Below are 19,087 nucleotides of genomic sequence, written 5' to 3'. Positions count from 1 at the left end.
GATAATGGGTACAGATTACAAATTTTCAAATTTAGACAGAGCAGACAGACAGGACGAGGAACCAGAGTCATCTGGTACGCACGTGTTCCAGAACTATGAGGACCAGTTAACTGGTATAGACAGGGTTTCTGTAGAGGAACACAACACTTCTGATGAATTAGAACAGGCCATTTTTCCAAAAGGACAACTGCCAAAAGTTAGTACAAAATTGACATACTTGCCTGAAGGGTCTAGTCAATGGAAGGATGCAACTGTTATTAGTAGAGCAGGTAAGGCCACTGGAAAGTATAAACATTGGTTGAATGTACAGCATTCCGGGGAGGGAGTCAAGACAATGGATTGGGAACACAAAGTTCAAAAATGGAGGGCACAGAAATGCAGTGCTAGTTCAGATAGTACATCAGATAGTGAACAGGTCCGCAGGAAAAGCTCGAGGAACTATTGAAAGAACATCCCACAGCAGAAGGGAAAGATCAAGCAGTAGCAGTACAGAACGAGATTCCAGGCGGGAGAGGGGACATAGTTTATCAAGATCTCGGAACATAAGCAAGACTATAAATATTAATAGGAGTAGAAGCCCACATGCACGTGAGATTTTGGTGGCTTTCAATAAAGTAGATGAAAAAGATGCCAAACAGCAAGAACTGCATAGTTGGCGTGAATTTGTGGTATACACATAAATACCGGATAGGGGACAAAGAGCTCTATCCCACAGATGGATTTGCATGGAAAAGGTTCTTCCGGATGGAACTTATAAGGCAAAGGCCAGGCTTGTGGCAAGGGGATTTGAAGAAAACTTAGAAGATCAGAATTTAAGTGTAGATTCACCTACGGCAGGAAAAGTTATTTTAAAGATCTTCTTGGCTCGATTAGCCACAAAGGCGTGGGAATGGAAATCTATAGATATAAAAGTTGCCTTTTTGCAGGGGCATCAGCTCCAGAGAGACATTTTTCTCCATCCTCCTAAAGAGGCAGCTAACACAGAAGGGGTACTCTGGAAGTTGAACAAATGTGTATATGGATTAAATGATGCATCTCGAGTCTGGTACTTTTCGGTAAGATCAGTTTTGTTAAAGTTGAAAGCAGATCCTGCAATGTTTTATTGGCACTATAACGGAAATCTTTCTGGCATCTTTATGATGCATGTCAATGATTTTTTTATGGGGTGGGACGAGTGATTTGAAAGCTATTGTACTCTCTGGTTTGAGGAAAGAATTCAGGGTTGGAAGTGAGGCTTCCGGTGCATTTACATATATTGGACTGGAAATCGAACAGACTAAGTTAGGAGCAACTTTACATCAGCAATCTTATTTGGAAAGCATCAGCTCAACAGCAATTAGTCATGGACGGGTTTCACAAAAAGACGCAATGGTTTCAAAGATGGAAAAAGAGCAACTGCAAAGTTTAATTGGACAACTGAATTGGTTAGATAGACAGACTAGACCGGACGTGAGTTTTGATGTCTCAGAGTTGAGTACAAAAATGAATGATCCCGAAGTGGAAGACATAATAAGGGCAAATAAGGCGTTGGTCAAACTAAAAATGCAGGAGTGTGTTTTGAGGTTCCCGGTTTTAGGTGACCTTGGGCACTTGAAACTCAGAGTTTATAGTGATGCGTCCTATGCAAATTTATGCGATGGGTTTTCAAGCACAGGAGGTTTGAAACATTTAAAATTATGAAGGGAATAGATAGGATAGATGCGGGCAGGTTGTTTCCACTGGCGGGTGACAGCAGAACTAGGGGACATAGCCTCAAAATAAGGGGAAGTAGATTTAGGACTGAGTTTAGGAGGAACTTCTTCACCCAAAGGGTTGTGAATCTATGGAATTCCTTGCCCAGTGAAGCAGTTGAGGCTCCTTCATTAAATATTTTTAAGGTAAAGATAGATAGTTTTTTGAAGAATAAAGGGATTAAGGGTCATGGTGTTCGGGCCGGAAAGTGGAGCTGAGTCCACAAAAGATCAGCCATGATCTAATTGAATGGCGGAGCAGGCTCGAGGGGCCAGATGGCCTACTCCTGCTCCTAGTTCTTATGTTCTTATGTTTCTAATTTTCCTTTTGGGGAACAATGGTAAATGGCCCTCTTGTGTGGGAAAATAAGGAGAGTGGTCAAAAGCACTTTGACTGCTGACATGTTTAAGCCTTGTAGAGGCGGTGGATATGGCCTTTTATATATCTCAGATATTGACAGAAATGTTGGGATTAGGGGATTTGGGTAATATACCTATTGAATGTCACATTGACAATACATCCCTGTGGGAAAATGTGCACTCTTCAAAAAATGTCAATGAAAAAAGGTTAAGGATAGGCATCACAAGTTTGAATCAGATGTTAGACAGAGGAGAAATAGCAAAAATTAAATGGGTTGACAGTAGATATCAATTGTCAAACTGCTTTAGAAAAAGAGGGGCTAGCTCACAGAAACTTTTGGATATTGTGAATGAACTTGTTTCTGTGACTGTTTTTTCTTCTTCCAAAAATGAAAAAAAAATAGAAGGGGAGAAATTGCGTATGTGTTTGAGTTTCTTGTAACCCTTGTTTTCACCTAATTATTTTTTTCTCCAAGGAAGGGGAGACTGTCAAGTAATGGGTTAAGAGAATTAGTTGTCTCATTTGTGTTAAGTATCCAATAATTGACACTGATATGTGAAAGGGCTTCAGGTGGCCTTTGTGTCAGGTGATGTGATGTTAGAGTTTTGTGCAAAGTCTGTTGAAGTAAATTAAAGGTGTTTGTGGCAAAGCAGCAGAACCTTTGACTCTACATACAACAGTAGCTAAACGTCTAACAATACCATCGAGTGAGGAGGGTAGGCAAGGGCCTGGCACGGGGCAGGATCCACATACCACATACGTGAGGAGGGCTGCAGGGGCGAGGCATTTGACTCAGCGTTTTATCGCTTCCAGAATCAGAGACTTGACATTTTGTTTCTCACTTCTATCTCCGTCCACAGACTTGGGCTTCACGCCTCATAATGTAACCTTCAGAATCCAGGTAACATTCTGATAAAATCTATCCTGCGCTCTCTCCCCGGCCGATAAATCCTTCCACAGGTCCTGCTGCCCAAAACTGAACATTGTACTCCAGGTGTAGTCTAAACAGGGTTCGTATAGCAATATAATGACTCTTATCCTGTTGTATTCTAGCCCTCTGGATATTCCAGATATAAAGTCCAGCATTCCCTTAGCCTGATGGATAATTTTCTGTACCGCTTCACGACATTTTAGTGATCGATTTACCTGGACCCCGAAATCTCTTTGGGTATTTACTCTTTGTTTTGCTCTTTGTGGCTATTTTCTATGTGTAAATGAGCTTCCCCATTTCTTATCTCACACAGGGTCTGTAACACACGTCAAGACATCTGGTCATCGTGAAATTTAAAAAAAAAATTTAGAGTACCCAGTTGCTTTTTTTTTCCAATTAAGGGGCAATTTAGCGTGGCCTATTCCCCCCACCCTGCACATCTTTAGGTTGTGGGGGGTGAGACCCACGCAGAGACAAGGAGAATGTGCAAACTCCTCATGGACAGTGACCCAGGGCCGGGATCGAACCCGGGTCGTCAGCGCCGTGGGGCAGCAGTGCTAACCACTGGTCCCCCGCGCTGTCCTTGTCACAATAATATATAAATGCAAATCTGGGGCAGCACGGTGGCCTAGTGGTTAGCACTGCTGCCTCGCGGTGCTGAGGTCCCAGGTTCGATCCTGGCTCTGGGTCACTGTCCGTGTGGAGTTTGCACATTCTCCCCGTGTCTGCGTGGGTTTCGCCCCCACAACCCAAAAATGTACAGAGTAGGTGGATTGGCCACGCTGAAATTGCCCCTTAATTGGAAAAAATAATTGGGTACTCTAAATTTAAAAAAAATAAAAAAAATAATTTAAAACAAAATTAAAATAAATGCAAATCTTTCTTCTATTTTCAAAGTGGGTGACTTCTCATTTGCCAACATTGAAATATTATTTGCCCATTCTCCTAATCTATCATTATTCAGAGATTAGAACCATAGAATCCCTACAATGGTGAAGGAGGCCAGTCACCCCATCAAGTTCAACTTCAAGGTGAGGGGCGAGAGGTTTAGGGGGGATTTGAGGAAAACCCTTTTTACCCAGAGGGTGGTGACGGCCTGGAACGCACTCCCTGGGAGGGTGGGAGAGGCGGGTTGCCTCACACCCTTTAAAAAGTACCTGGATGGCATCATAACATTCAAGGCTATGGGCCAAGTGCTGGCGAATGGGATTAGGTGGGAGGGTCAGGGCCTTCCATGTGTTGGTGCAGACTCGATGGGCCGAAGGGCCTCTTCTGCACTGTTTTATTCTGTGATTCTGTGTCCACACCAACTCTCCAAAAGAGCACCCTACCCAGGGCCCACCCCCCTGCCCTATCCCCGTAACCCCACCTAATCTACACATCTTTGGACACAGAGGGGCCAATATATCATGGCCAATCCACCTAACCTGCCCATTTTTGGACTGTGGGAGGAAACCCGAGCACCCGGAGGAAACCCACGCAGACACGGGAGAAATAAAAACTCCACAGTCACCTTAGGCTGGAATCGAACCCGGGGCTCTGGCGCTGTGAGGCAGCAGTGCTAACCACTGTGCTACCGTGTCACCTTATCGCTTTGAAATTTTATGCTGACGCCCCACATTGCTTAAAATGCCGCCCGTCTTTGTGTCATCGGCAAACTTGATGTGTAACTTTCCATCCCGCGTGTAAGATGTTAATAAACACGGCGAATAATTGGGGCCTCAACAGGATTTGTCAATTTACTGAGGTGCCGCGTTAAAAGAATAGTTAATTTATTCCACTCGGCAGCACGGTGGCCTAGTGGTTAGCACAACCGCCTCACGGCGCTGAGGTCCCGGGTTCGATCCCGGCTCGGGGTCACTGTCCGTGTGGAGTTTGCACATTTTCCCCGTGTCTGCATGGGTTTCGCCCCCACAACCCAAAGATGTGCAAAGATTGGCCACGCCAGATTGCCCCTTAATTGGAAAAAATAATTGGGTACTCTAAATTTATTTTAAAAAAAATTTTAAATAAAAAATTATTCCACTCTATTCTCAGGTGCAGTTGGACATGCTGACATCAAGATCATCCACCCCATCGGCTGCTTAAAAAACAGTCACAGGGCAGAGGAATATTCCAAAACCTCCCAGCCCCTGCTCCAATCAACGCTGTGGGACTACCACCTGTCATATTACAGAAGCTGCCTGTTACACTTACTGTTCGCCTCCTGCCACTCGACCCATTTCCTAACCAGGCTAATATGTCTTCAATTGTGTGAATTGGAAGTCTCTTGTGAGGGGCGTTTATTAAATCCATATAAATAACATCCGTGGTTACCTCTTCAAAACTCAGGCACGGCCAGGCAATCAGGCGTACCCGTTACATCCACAGAGTCTCCCTTTGCTGATTCAACAGGAAATGTCCAAGATATTCAGTCACTCCCTGCTCAATAGTCTACAATTTCCTGGAAATCACGGGCAGGTTTCTCTGTCCCTCCAGCCGCGTTTTGCAATGCGGTGCGCGCCCCCCACCGACAGTGAGATTCTCCTTTCCGACAGCCGGCCAATGGGGTTCCCCATTGAGGCCACCCCGCCCCCCCCCCCCGCCGTTGGGAAACCCAGGGGTGTGGGTCCGCTGTCGGCGAAGCGGTGGATCCCGGCGATGGAGAATTCCGCTGCAGGATGTTTTCCAAATTAGTCGCTAATTCCCAGCCTCTCATCCCTCCGCGGTTGGTCGCTGTGCATTCTGCTGTCTGGTCCCTTAGCTTTGGAATTTGCTCCCTAACCCTTTCTGCCTCACTCCCTCCCAGTCCAGACAACGCCTTAAAATCGATCTCTTTGACCATCTGTTGAACCATCCCTTCCCTGACCCACTGTCATTCTTTTATAGAATTGCACTGCCCTGAGGAGCCTGGGGATGTTTTATTACAATAAAGACACTGTGTTGCCAGTTGCGGTTGCTCCCCCCGCCCCCCCCCCCTCACTTTCTTAAGTTGCGGAGTGACATTTGCAACTAGCCAATCAAAAGACACAATTCCAGAATTGAGAAAACTTTGGAAGATTATAGTTGAAACATCTGCAATGTTTTGAAATCCGGGGAATGAAACCATCTGGTACTGGGGGTTTGTCACTCTTCACTGCTATCATTTTCTTTGTTACTTTGCTAATTTTAATTTGAGTGAGTTCCCCGGCAGTAATCCAATATTAGTTGCCTTGCGATGTCTGGGAGATAGAGAACATAGTGGAGTGGTGTAACGACAACAATCTCTCCCACCCGGGTTATTCTCTCTTCCAACCTCTTCCATCGGGCAGGAGATAAAAAAGTCTGAGAACACACACTAAGGTTCAAAAACAGCTTCTTCCCCGCTGTTACCAGACTCCTGAACGACCGTCTTGTGGACTGAACTGATCTCTTCACACATCTTCTCTACTGAGTAGTACTGCATTCTGTATGCTGCACCCAATGCCTGTGTCTGTATATTTACATTGCGTGTTTATATATGTCCGATATTTTTTCATGTATGGAGCGATCTGTCTGGACTGTACGCAGAACAATACTTTTCACTGCACCTCGGTACACGTGGCAATAAATCAAATCCAATCAAATCACGGTGACCTCTTCCTCTCCTGTACATACTGACACAAAAACAATTATCCAACCAGCCCACCACTCCCTTATCATTGCTGGCAACATCACCATGGTCAGTTTTCACGAGGGACGAGTTACACCTGCCCACTCTCTGGGCCCGAATAGGTTTGAATCACAGGATCATTGCTAACACAGCGAGGCTATTCAGCCTTCCCACGTTGATACTGGCTCTCCAAAGGAGCAATTCACTTCGTGTCATTTCCCTCCCCCTAACCCTGCACATTTTTCCTTTACAAAGGATAATCCAACTCCCTCTTTAATGCCTCCAGCACACTCGGCACATTCCCTTTATTTTTAAATTTAGAGTACCCCATTCTTTTTTTCCAATTAAGGGACAATTTTAGCATGAATGAAAATTGCTTATTGTTACAAGTAGGCTTCAAATGAAGTTACTGTGAAAAGCCCCTCGTCGCCACATTCCGGCGCCTGTTCGGGGAGGCTGGTACGGGAATCGAACCGTGCTGCTGGCCTGCCTTGGTTTACTTTCAAAGCCAGTGATTTAGCCCTGTGTTAAACAGCCCATGTAAAGACAATATCAGGAGTGGGATGACCAATCCACCTAAGCTGCACATCCTTTGGGTTGTGAGGGGAGTGAGACCCACGCGGACACGGGAAGAATGTGACCCGGGGGTCGGGATCGAACCCAGGCCCTCGGTGCAGTGAGGCAGCAGTGCTAACCTCTGCACCACCATGCCACCCTCGGCTCAGCACATGGCAGATCCTAACGGACATACGGTGTTACCAAAATTTTGTCAGCAAGCCAGGGTAAATGGATGGCTGTTCCATTATCCACATCATTTATTATTGTAACAAAAAACTGGGACCCTGTGCAAATCCCAGGTTGAACGTCATATCCTGCCAATTTCTCCCTCCCTCCAAACCAGTTCCCTATCCAAGGTTTCCTCCAACTCTGTACACTCTCAATTTTGTCCACAGACTCGTCTGAAAACCTTGCAAGTCGCCTTACAAATAGTCCTGCGTCAAATTTCTTGTACAGCTTCTCCAACCAGAATTATTCACCTCCTTCCCCCTCATCATGTTTAATCATTTTGAAATCTTCCAGTAACCCCAACCCCTCAGCCTTCTTTGATCCAACTAAGAAACCGGAAATTATTCAAGCCCTTCCTTCTGGAATTCAGTCCTGGCATTATTGTAGCAAACCACTTCAATACCTGCATATCCTCTCATTATGGGGTGTTCTGGACAGTGTTCACACACTCCAAATATGGCCATGCCAGGGGGGGAAGGCGGAAGGGGGGGGGGGGGGGGGGGGCAGCATGCCGGTTAGCAGTGTTCCCTCACACGGACCCGGGTTCAATTCCAGCCTCGGGTCACTGTCTGTGTGGAGTTTGCACGTTCTCCCTGTGTCTGTGCGGGTTTCCTCCGGGTGCTCCGGTTTCCTCCCACAGTCCGAAGAGTTACACTCTGTGCTACGAGTCGTGCCTCATTGGCGAGACCATGCAGGCGCTACAACAACGGATGAACGGACACCGCTCAACAATCGCCAAGTGTTCCCTTCCAGTCGGGGAACACTTCAGCAGTCAAGATCTTCGGGTAAACATTCTCCAAGGCGGCCTTCAAGACACACAACAACGCGGAATCGCCAAGTATTGCTCGCATGAGGACGGCCTCAACCAGGTTATATGTAACTCCCAACATACTGCTTGTATTTGTAGAATCTTACTAACTGTCCTGGCTTGTGACAATTCACACTTCGATTTTTTTTTTGTCTTCTGTGTATGTTTCCTTGGCCGCAGAAAAATACTTTTCACTGTACTTCGGCACAATAAATAAATCAAATCAAAAAAAAATCTAAATCAAATCAAGACTACTTGTGATTATCATTCACTCCACTCACAGTCTGTTCCTGTAAAGACTCACATTCCAAACTGTAATTATCTTGCAATTGTGTCTCTGCCTGTATATGCTGCGATTGTGAACCTGTCTTCATCCACTTCACAGGATGAAGGAGCTGCGCACCGAAGTTTCAAATAAACCCATTGGACTTTAACCTGGATTTTAAGCTGTGAGACATCTCACTGTGTCCACCCCTGTCCAATGCTGGCATCTCCATTCAGTCCAAAGATGTGCAGGTTCGATGGATTGGTCACGCTAAATTGCCCCTTAGTGTCCAGGGATGTGCAGGTTAGGTGGGGTTACGGGGATAGGGAGGGGGAGTGGGCCAACGTAGGGTGCCCTTTCAGAGGATTGGTCAAGATTCGATGGGCCTAATGGCCTCCTTCTGTACTGTAGGGATTCTATGATTCATACCAAATGTGAAAACGATCCACACAGCTTATTGCTCTGGCATGGAGTTTAAGAACCCATTTGGTTGTGTGAGTCTACTGAGGGACATCTATAAGGGGTAAGGTAACTTCGCTGAAATGATGGCGGCAGGGTAGCACATTGGTTAGCACTGTTGGTTCACAGCGCCAGGGATCCGGTTCGATTCCAGGCTTGGGTCACTGTCTGTGCGGTTTGGGCAGTTTCAAAGGGGAGAATCAGGTTGTTTATTTCTGCAGCTCTGCAGGGATCTATTAATATGGTTAGCACTGTTGCTTCACAGCGGCAGGGTCCCAGGTTTGATTCCCGGCTTGGGTCACTGTCTGTGCGGAGTCTGCACGGTTCTCCGAGTGCCTGCGTGGGTTTCCTCCGGGTGCTCCGGTTTCCTCCCACAAGTCCTGAAAGACGTGCTGTTAGGTGAATTGGACATTCTGAATTCTCCCTCTGTGTACCTGAACAGGCGCCGGAATGTGGCGACTAGGGGCGTTTCACAGTCACTTCATTGCAGTGTTTAATGTAAGCCTACCAATAACGAGTATTATGATGATGACAATTCAAAACTTACTCTCACTGATGGCTTCTCCCACAGCTGTGACGAAAACATCGGGGTCATCGTCGCACGAGACTCGTTTCCACTTTTTCCATTCTCTAAACAAGGTCCGTAGATCCTCCGTCTCCGTCACGGCGCAGAGAAACATGACCACTTTATGTGCCGGCACCAAGATCCGCTGCAGTCCATGTTCCAGCGCGGGAAGAACGGCCAATTCCAGGAACTGCGGCGAAAGCAGCACCAGGTGGCATTTACATTTCCTGAACTGACTGAAGTCCCGGCTGGTAAACGAGGTGCTCTCGTTGACTGTGTGGGGCACAACGTCAAAATGACTAGCGGACGCGAGCAAGCTGACGAGGTACGCACTCCATTCCTTCGCATCCTCTGCGTAGAAAATCACCACATTGGATCTGGCCAACTGTCCTGGAAGAGAAAGCAATCATTATTGTGTGAAATAAATCCTTTTTTCTTCAGGTTGATTAAATATTTCAAAGGTGGCACACTCCACCACCGTCATCGCCCCTAAAGGCGCCAACATCTCGGGTACATTCCCACAGGAAGAGACCCAATATTCGGCCCTCCTCAAGGCTCCCGACTATCATCCACCAAATGGAAAAGAAATCTGCATTATTGAAGTCAGTAATTAATGTCCACATGACTCTGGCAAAGGCGTCTGGGTGGGAACATCCCGAAGGTGGGTGGGTCCAGAACCAGGAGTCACAGTCTGAGGATACGGGATTGACCATTTAGGACAGAGATGAGGAGAAATGTCTTCGCCCAGAGAGTGGTGAGATGGTATTTTCAAGAAGCAGCTAGATATAGCACGGAGGGCGAAAGGGATAGAACATAGAACATTACAGTGCAGTACGGGCCCTTCGGCCCTCGATGTTGCGCCGACCTGTGAAACCATCTGAAGCCTATCTGACCTACACTATTCCATTTTCATCCATATATCTATCCAGTGACCACTTAAATGCCCTTAAAGTTGGCGAGTCTACTGCTGTTGCAGGCAGGGCGTTCCACACCCCTACTACTCTCTGAGTAAAGAAACTGCCTCTGACATCTGTCCTATATCTATCACCCCTCAATTTAAAGCTATGTCCCCTCGTGTTGGTCATCACCATCTGAGGAAAAAGACTCTCACTGTCCACCCTATCTAACCCTCTGACTATCTTATATGTCTCTATTAAGTCACCTCTCAGCCTTCTCCTCTCTATCGAAAACAACCTCAAGCCCCTGAGCCTTTCCTCGTAAGACCTTCCCTCCATACCAGGCAACATCCTAGTAAATCTCCTCTGAACCCTTTCCAAAGCTTCCACATCCTTCCAATAATGTGGTGACCAGAACTGCATGCAGTACTCCAGGTGCGGCCGCACCAGAGTTATGTACAGCTGCAGCATGACCTTGTGGTTCCGAAACTCAATCCCCCTGCTTATAAAGGCTAGCACACCATATGCCTTCTTAACAGCCCTATTAACCTGGGTGGCAACTTTCAAGGATTTATGTACCTGGATGCCGAGATCTCTCTGTTCATCTACACTACCAAGAATCTTGCCATTAGCCCAGTACTCTGCATTCCTGTTACTCCTTCCAAAGTGAACCACCTCACACTTTTCCGCATTAAACTCCATCTGCCACCTCTCAGCCCAGCTCTGCAGCTTATCTATGTCTCTCTGTATCCTATAACATCCTTCAGCACTATCCACAACTCCACCGACCTTCGTGTCATCTGCACCCTCTTCCAGGTCATTTATAAAAATGACAAACAGCAGTGGCCCCAAAACAGATCCTTGCGGTACACCACTAGTAACTGAACTCCAGGATGAACATTTGCCACCAACCACCACCCTCTGTCTTCTTTCAGCTAGCCAATTACTGATCCAAACCGCTAAATCACCTTCAATCCCATACTTCCTTATTTCCTGCAATAGCCTACCGTGGGGAACCTTATCAAACGCCTTACTGAAATCCATATATACCACATCAGCCGCTTTACCCTGATCCAGCTGTTTGGCCACCTTCTCAAAAAATTCAATAAGGTTTGTGAGGCATGACCTACCCTTCACAAAACAGTGTTGACTATCGCTAATAGGAAAAGCAGGATTAGGCTATTGAGTTGGATGATCAACCATGATCATGATGAATGGGGGAGCAGGCTCGAAGGGCCGAATAGCCTCCTCCTGCTCCTATTTTCTATGTTTTTATCCAGACATAGCCAGAGAATGACATGGAATGGCTTCTCGCTCCACTCTTGCAACTATTACCTCTGGTGTCCCCCTAAGGATCTATCCTCGTTCCCCCTCGTTCTTCGCATCTCCATGCTGCCTCTTGGTGACTGCATCTGACTCATACCACAGTTTCGACATATACACCGACTGAGGCCGGCACTGGCGCAGTGCTTAGCACTGCTGCTTCAGGGCACTGAGGACACGGGTTCGATCCCGGCCCCAGGTCACTGTCTGTGTGGAGTTTGCACACTTTCCCCGTGCAGGGTAAGGTGGATTGACCACACTAAATTGCCCCTTAATTTGGACTATGCTGGGATGATCACAGTGTGCTGGGCTGTGCTGGGATGATCACAGTGTACTGGGCTGTGCTGGGGTGGATCACAGTGTGCTGGGCTGTGCTGGAATGGGCTGTGCTGGAATGGGCTGTGCTGGGGAGGATCACAGTGTGATGGGCTGTGCTGGGGAGGATCACAGTGTGATGGGCTGTGCTGGGGAGGATCACAGTGTGATGGGCTGTGCTGGGGAGGATCAGTGTGATGGGCTGTGCTGGGGATGATCACAGTGTGGTGGGCTGTGCTGGGGATGATCACAGTGTGATGGGCTGTGCTGGGGTGGATCACAGTGTGATGGGCTGTGCTGGGGAGGATCAGAGTGTGATGGGCTGTGCTGGGGAGGATCACAGTGTGCTGGGCTGTGCTGGGGAGGATCACAGTGTGCTGGGCTGTGCTGGGGAGGATCAGAGTGTGATGGGCTGTGCTGGGGAGGATCACAGTGTGATGGGCTGTGCTGGGGTTGATCACAGTGTGCTGGGCTGTGCTGGGGAGGATCACAGTGTGCTGGGCTGGATCAGAGTGTGCTGGGCTGTGCTGGGGAGGATCACAGTGTGCTGGGCTGGATCAGAGTGTGCTGGGCTGTGCTGGGGAGGATCACAGTGTGCTGGGCTGGATCACAGTGTGCTGGGCTGTGCTGGGGAGGATCACAGTGTGCTGGGCTGGATCAGAGTGTGCTGGGCTGTGCTGGGGAGGATCACAGTGTGCTGGGCTGGATCAGAGTGTGCTGGGCTGTGCTGGGGTGGATCACAGTGTGCTGGGGGATCACCGTGTCCACAATGTGATGAACTCTGCTGGGAGGTATGCATGTGGGGTGCTGAATGAGGGATGGGATCGGGCTGTGCTGTTCTGCGATCATGGAGCTTACATTGCAACAAACAATTACTAAACTAGCTGTTCATCACCCAGGACCCTGCACTCCAACAAACAGTTAACATTGTCAAAACAGATGGATTGAAAATTGCTCCACAAAATATTAAATTAAATTAGAGTGGGGGTCAATTTGACTTCCATATCTATTTGAAAGTTATCACATTTTTAATTTGCGCGCATAGATTCATAAATACATGGAAGATAGGAGCAGGAGGAGGTGTTTTGGCCCTTCGAGCCTGCTCCATTCATCACGTTCATAGCTGGTTATCCAACTCAATAGCCTAATCCTGCTTTCTCCCCCTTGCCTTTGATCCAATTCTCCCCAAGTGCTATATCTAACCCCCTCCTGAATATATTCAAAGTTTTAGCATCAACTACTTCCTGTGCTAATGAATTCCACAGGCTCACCACTCTTTGGGTGAAGAAATTGTTTTGTTTCCTGTGTGGTAGGTAACATGTGCTATTCAATCCTTGATTAATGATGAGGTCTTCTGAATCTTGATGAAGAAGACTCGAACTTGTCCAGTAGTAACAGAAGGTTTATTGAGTAACTATAACAATGATTGCATGAGTTCTTCACTTTAACCAAAGTTAATAAGATCTAACTACAGTAACTATACTAACTCCACTAGCCATCTGAACTAATCTGGTACTGCCCTGGTCACAGTACACCCTAAAGAGAGAGAGAGAGACACAATGTGGTTGATTTTTATACCCTTGTTGGTCCGGCCCTCGAGTGATCATGTGGTGCTACTGATTACACATTAACCCCTTGTGTAAATGCACATACAGAGATCACTACAGAAATGTCTCCTCATCTCTGGCCGAAATGGTTTACCCTGAATCCTCAGACTGTGACACACCCATCACTGGCAACATCTTCCCTGCATCTACCCTGTCTAGTCCTGTTAGAATTTTAAAAGTCTCTATGAGATCCCCTCTCATTCTCCTGAACTCCAGATAGAACAATCCCAACCGAGTCAATCTCTCCTCATATGACAGTCCCGCCATCCCTGGAATCAGTCTGGGAAACCTTAGCTGCTCTCCCTCGAGATCAAGAACATCCTTCCTCAGAGACGGAGACCAAAACTGCACACAATACTCCAGGTGTGGCCTCACTAAGGCCCTGTATAATTGCAGCAACACATCCCTGCTTCTATACTCGAAACGTCTCGCAATGAAGGCCAACATACCATTAGCCTTCTTTACTGCCTGCTGCACCTGCACCTTCAGCGACTGGGGCACAAGGACACCCAGGCCCCGCTGCACACTCCCCTCTCCCAATTTACAACCATTCAGGTAGTAATCTGCCTGTTTTTGATTCCAAAGTGAATAACCTCACACTTATCGAAATTATACTGCATCTGCCATTGGTTTGCCCACTCGCCCAACCTGTCCAGATCTTGCTGTAGGATCCCTGCATCCTCGTCACAATTCACCCTTCCACCCAACTTGGTATCATCTGCAAACTTTGAGATGTTACGTTTTGGTCCCTTATCCAACTCATTATGAATAGCTGGGGTCCCAGCACCGATCCCTGTTGTACCCCACTAGTTACTGCCTGCCAATTTGAAAAGGACCCATTAATTCCTCTCTGCCTACCAGTTTTCTATCCAGTTACACTTCCCCCAATCCCATGCGCTTTAATTTTGCACAATAGTCTCTTACGCGGGACTTTGTCAATCCCAGAAATAGGAACTGCCAAAATGTGTTAATTTGTTGATATCAAAGAAGATCCATCCTATTGGTCGTTCAACAAATGGTCAGAGGCCAGCCATTAAAATATAAATTCAAAGGGCCACGGGTCACTCAGCCTTTGCTTCAATCAACTTTGGTCATTTTTAATCTGCTGTTGTATGTTATCTATCCACAGGTTGTGGGTGTTGTCATATATACACCAATATATCATGGTGCAGACACACACTGATGGACACACACAGGGACCAATCAACATGTACAAACACCGCAGCCAATCACCAGTTAGAATACACACACTATAAAGGCAGAGGGCACCACGGTTCCCGCTCATTCTGGGTGCTGCCTCTCAGTGTAACAAGAACTCATCCAGCCCAGCACAGACTCACAACACGTGCTGAGAGAATCAACTGGTTCGGACAAGGCTTAGGTCTCTAGTTTAAGTTAGCATCATTTAGACCCACAGTCATCGTGTGTTAGTTAGTTAGAAGTTAGTTAATAAAATTGAGTTGAACCTTCATCTGTGTTGGAAGTGTCTGTTCATCTCTCAAGCCTACACAGGACAACACGACAGGTGTCACTGCGTCGGCTGAAAATGTATTTCCCATCCCTAGTTATCCTTGAGCAGCTGGTGTTGAACTGGCTTCTAGAACATTCCATGTGGTGTAGATACACCCACAACGGTTCCATGTTCGTCAATGGCTGAGGATTCAGACTATGATCAAGCTAATATAAATGTAATCCATCCGATAGATCCTTCAAGTGTTGAAGGGCAGCTCTGCTTGTTGTAAAGTTGGGAGATTTTACGGTCTTTTTGTTTATTGAAAAACAAATCGAAATTTTCCACACACACGCACCACTTCAGCAGAAGTGCTGACAAGCTTGGGCGAGAAAAAAAAGTTATTTCCTGATTTTCAGCCTTGCTTCTCGCGCTTTCGATTTTACAAAGACGTTGATTGATAAGAATACATCGCAGCATCCCATGGGGTTTCTAGACTTTTCCACAGTTCTTGAATGGCCCTCGTGACTTTCAGAGCGGCTGTGCCTCTTGAGATTTTAAGCGCGCCAGCCGTGGGCGGCCATCGTGAGTGGGTGCCGGATCAGAGCCGAGCCAACTTGCCAATTCTTCAGCCCAGATGCGAGCCGGGGTGGGGAATTGAGAAATGGCGTCTGTGCTACAGGGTGGTCCTTTAATATGGAATCGATATTAATCAGACCATGCGGAGGGAACGTCACTTGCGTTTAATTCACTCTGCCCGATTTGCAAGAGTCGAGTGTTAGCGATGACTGCATTCCATTTTCTGATGCTTAACACAGTAGCACAGTGGTTAGCACTGTTGCTTCACAGCTCCAGGGTCCCAGGTTCGATTCCCGGCTTGTCTGTGCGGAGTCTGCACGTTCTCCCCGTGTGTGCGTGGGTTTCCTCCGGGTGCTCCGGACCCCTCCAACAATCCAAAGATGCGCAGGTTAGGTGGATTGGCCACGCTAAATTGCCCTTCGTGTCCAAAAGAGAAAAGGTGGGGTTACTGGGTTATGGGGATAGGGTGAAGTTGTGGGCGTAAATGGGGTGCTCTTTCCAAGGGCCAGTGCAGACTCGATGGGCCGAATGGCCTCCTTCTGCACTGTGAATTCGATGATTCTATACCTCACCTTGGTCAACACAAATATAAGTCATCAGTTCGCAGTATCTGTTACAGTTGCCACAGATACGGGTCTGAGATTGGGGCTGAGGAATGTCAGACCCGAATTCTGGTTTATACGTCAAACTCTTTGGATTAATGTCAAGGTGGCAACAGCAATATAAGGAAAGGTGGAGAAATGAGGGCAGCACAGTAGCATTGTGGATAGCACAATCGCTTCACAGCTCCAGGGTCCCAGGTTCGATTCCGGCTTGGGTTGCTGTCTGTGTGGAGTCTGCACATCCCCCCCCCCCCGTGTGTGCGTGGGTTTCCTCCGGGTGCTCCGGTTTCCTCCCACAGTCCAAAGATGTGCAGGTTAGGTGGATTGGCCATGATAAATTGCCCTTAGTGTCCAAAATTGCCCTTAGTGTTGGGTGGGGTTACTGGGTTATGAGGATAGGGTGGAGGTGTTGACCATGGGTAGGGGGTAGGATGCTCTTTCCAAGAGCCGGTGCAGACTCGATGGGCCGAATGGCCTCCTTCTGCACTGTAAATTCTATGTAAAAGAGAGCGGTACAATCAGGTCACTGTGAACTGATCCTTCCACAAGTCATAAACAATGGACTCACCACCTATTCAATCTCGAGCGAAAAAACAAAACTATTTCCTTTGAGTAAAAATGTCACGGGTTCAAGTGCCCCACCTCCAGGGATTTAAACACAAAATCCAGGCTGATAGTCCGACGCAGTCTTTGTTAAACTGGGACCCCCTACGGCCCTCTCAATGTAAAAGATCGCGCGGCACTATTTTGAAGGGTAGGGGAGTTCTGGCTAACATTTGTCCCTCAATCGATATCGCGCAAACAGATTAACTGGTCACTATCACGTTGGCCTTTGTGGGATCTTGCTGTGCGCAAATAGGCTGCTGTGTTTCGTACAATTCCAAAGGAATTGCAGGAGGCACGCAACATCCTGAAGTGACAAAAGGCGCTACATAAACGCAAGGCCTTTCTTCCAAGAGGACTATTTCTAAAGTATTGAAGCCCCGCGTTGGCATCAGCAATTGCCAGAGCGATTCTCGCACAGCTAGCAGGGACCTCCCTGGAACCCATAGAATGCCTACAGTGCAGAAGGACATTCGGCCCATCGTGTCAGCACCGACCCACAGAAAAAGCCCCCCCACCGAGCCCCCCCCCCCCCCCCCCCCCCAATCCCCATAACCCCGCCTAATCTTTCGGACACTAAGAGACAATGTAGCATGGCCAATCCACCTAATCTTCGGACTGCATCTACCCCTGACAAGGTTTGATAAGGCTGACAGTCAGCATCTCTGGTTACTGCACAGCAAAAATGACATTATATAAATAACGGGCGAGGAACCCCTGGGACTAGCGATGGGGCAAACTGGGCTAGTGAGTGGGCAGCAAAAGTGAAATGGGGCTTGTTCACTAACCATAACCCTGTGAATAAGAGTAAATACATTTGACACATGCTGAATATTCCATACGAGTTACAGGAAATACTGAATCATTTTTATATCAATAGAACGGTCATCAACTTCAAATGGTAAAAACACAAGGAATATTTACACTGCGGACGCGGAGGGAGCGCACGGCTCTCACACTCAATGTTGTGAGCAATCAGAACACATCACTTCACTCTCCCTCGCTTTACGTGCAAATCATTTCAGTCATACCGGCCGGGGAAAAAACTACAAGGACGGAAATCAGTGGAATGTGGCGGCTGCACGCGGGCAACGGTCAGCACAATGTCTCGTGGGGCCGCACTCGGAGCCCAGATGGGCCCAGGCCACTGCTGCTTCAGGCTGCGTGCATCAAGATTCCCGTTGAAGCCGTACCCCTCTCTACAATCTCACCAATACCAGCGCTGGCTGAGCTATTTATAAACTGCGATACATCACTGAGCAGGACAGCCCTCTCATCAGTGAAATGCACAATGTCAGCTTCGTTTAAAACCACTCACAAAACATTCGTTGGGGGCGGTTTTAACTTTTCTTTTTGCAACAACCAGAGCAGTTCATTTCCTTAATAAGTCCAAATTGGAAACGTTGATTGAACCAAGTCTCTCGTATGTCATGGGTGCGAAGGTGGCGAGTAAACCAGCCACGGGTTGAATTTGTATTCTCAGTTGAAAGTTGCCAACTTCCTGAACTGGATTTCAGGGAAATGATTGATCAATATCTGAGCAAAGAGCAACATGCTTCTCCTGGCCAACACGCAGATGTCGAAATGTTTAAATGAGTCATTTTTCAGGAGGTATCGGCTCAATTTGTTAAATTTTAAATTCCAGGTGTTATCATGCAAGTCCACCTTGTCCAATGCAAAGGGGCTTTTAGAAACAGTCACAAAAATAGTGACAAATGCACACCAGGTTCTGCCAATGACTGTGAACAAACCTCAGACACGCTGAGTGTTTCCAGCGCTTTCTGTTTTACTGACTTTACATCTCTCTCTCTCTCTCGGTCGTACTCGAGGCCTCTAGCCGCAGCCTCCTGCACTGTCCCAATGATTTTCGCCCATATTTCACAGGCTTCTGGAATTATCACAGAGTTAAGATCTTAAGCCCTGTTCTCATTTTCTCATACGAGCGGCTACATCAGAGCCCCCCCCCCCCCCCCCCCCACCCCCCCGAGAGTGGGAGAGGTATGGGCTGATGCTTGGGGTATACAGCTGGTCAGGTGCTCACCCTTGCCTTCTGCCAGATTTTCTCACTTTCCCTCCCCCTTCTTGAATTCTGCTGTTGCCATTCACCCCTCTTCTATAGCCATCTTATGTGTCTTTTTTAAAATGTTGCAAATTAAGGGGCAATTTAGCGTGGCTAATCCATTTGGGTTGTGGGGGT

At 47.3% G+C, this 19,087-nt stretch overlaps 1 protein-coding gene across 1 annotated transcript in view; it reads right to left on the bottom strand.

Moving 5' to 3' along the window:
* pik3ap1 (phosphoinositide-3-kinase adaptor protein 1) overlaps window positions 1-19,087 on the bottom strand; it is a 184,939-nt gene that overhangs the window by 149,213 nt on the left and 16,639 nt on the right. The window contains exon 2 of the mRNA XM_038783277.1: window positions 9,498-9,900. Within this exon, the coding sequence (XP_038639205.1) occupies window positions 9,498-9,900 (403 nt within the window). The remainder of the gene's footprint in view (window positions 1-9,497; window positions 9,901-19,087) is intronic.

This window comes from Scyliorhinus canicula, chromosome 22 (genome assembly GCF_902713615.1).
Source record: "Scyliorhinus canicula chromosome 22, sScyCan1.1, whole genome shotgun sequence".
Lineage (NCBI taxonomy): Eukaryota > Metazoa > Chordata > Chondrichthyes > Carcharhiniformes > Scyliorhinidae > Scyliorhinus > Scyliorhinus canicula.
Note: the sequence above shows the minus strand (reverse complement) of the source record. Positions and strands in the feature narration are given on the sequence as shown.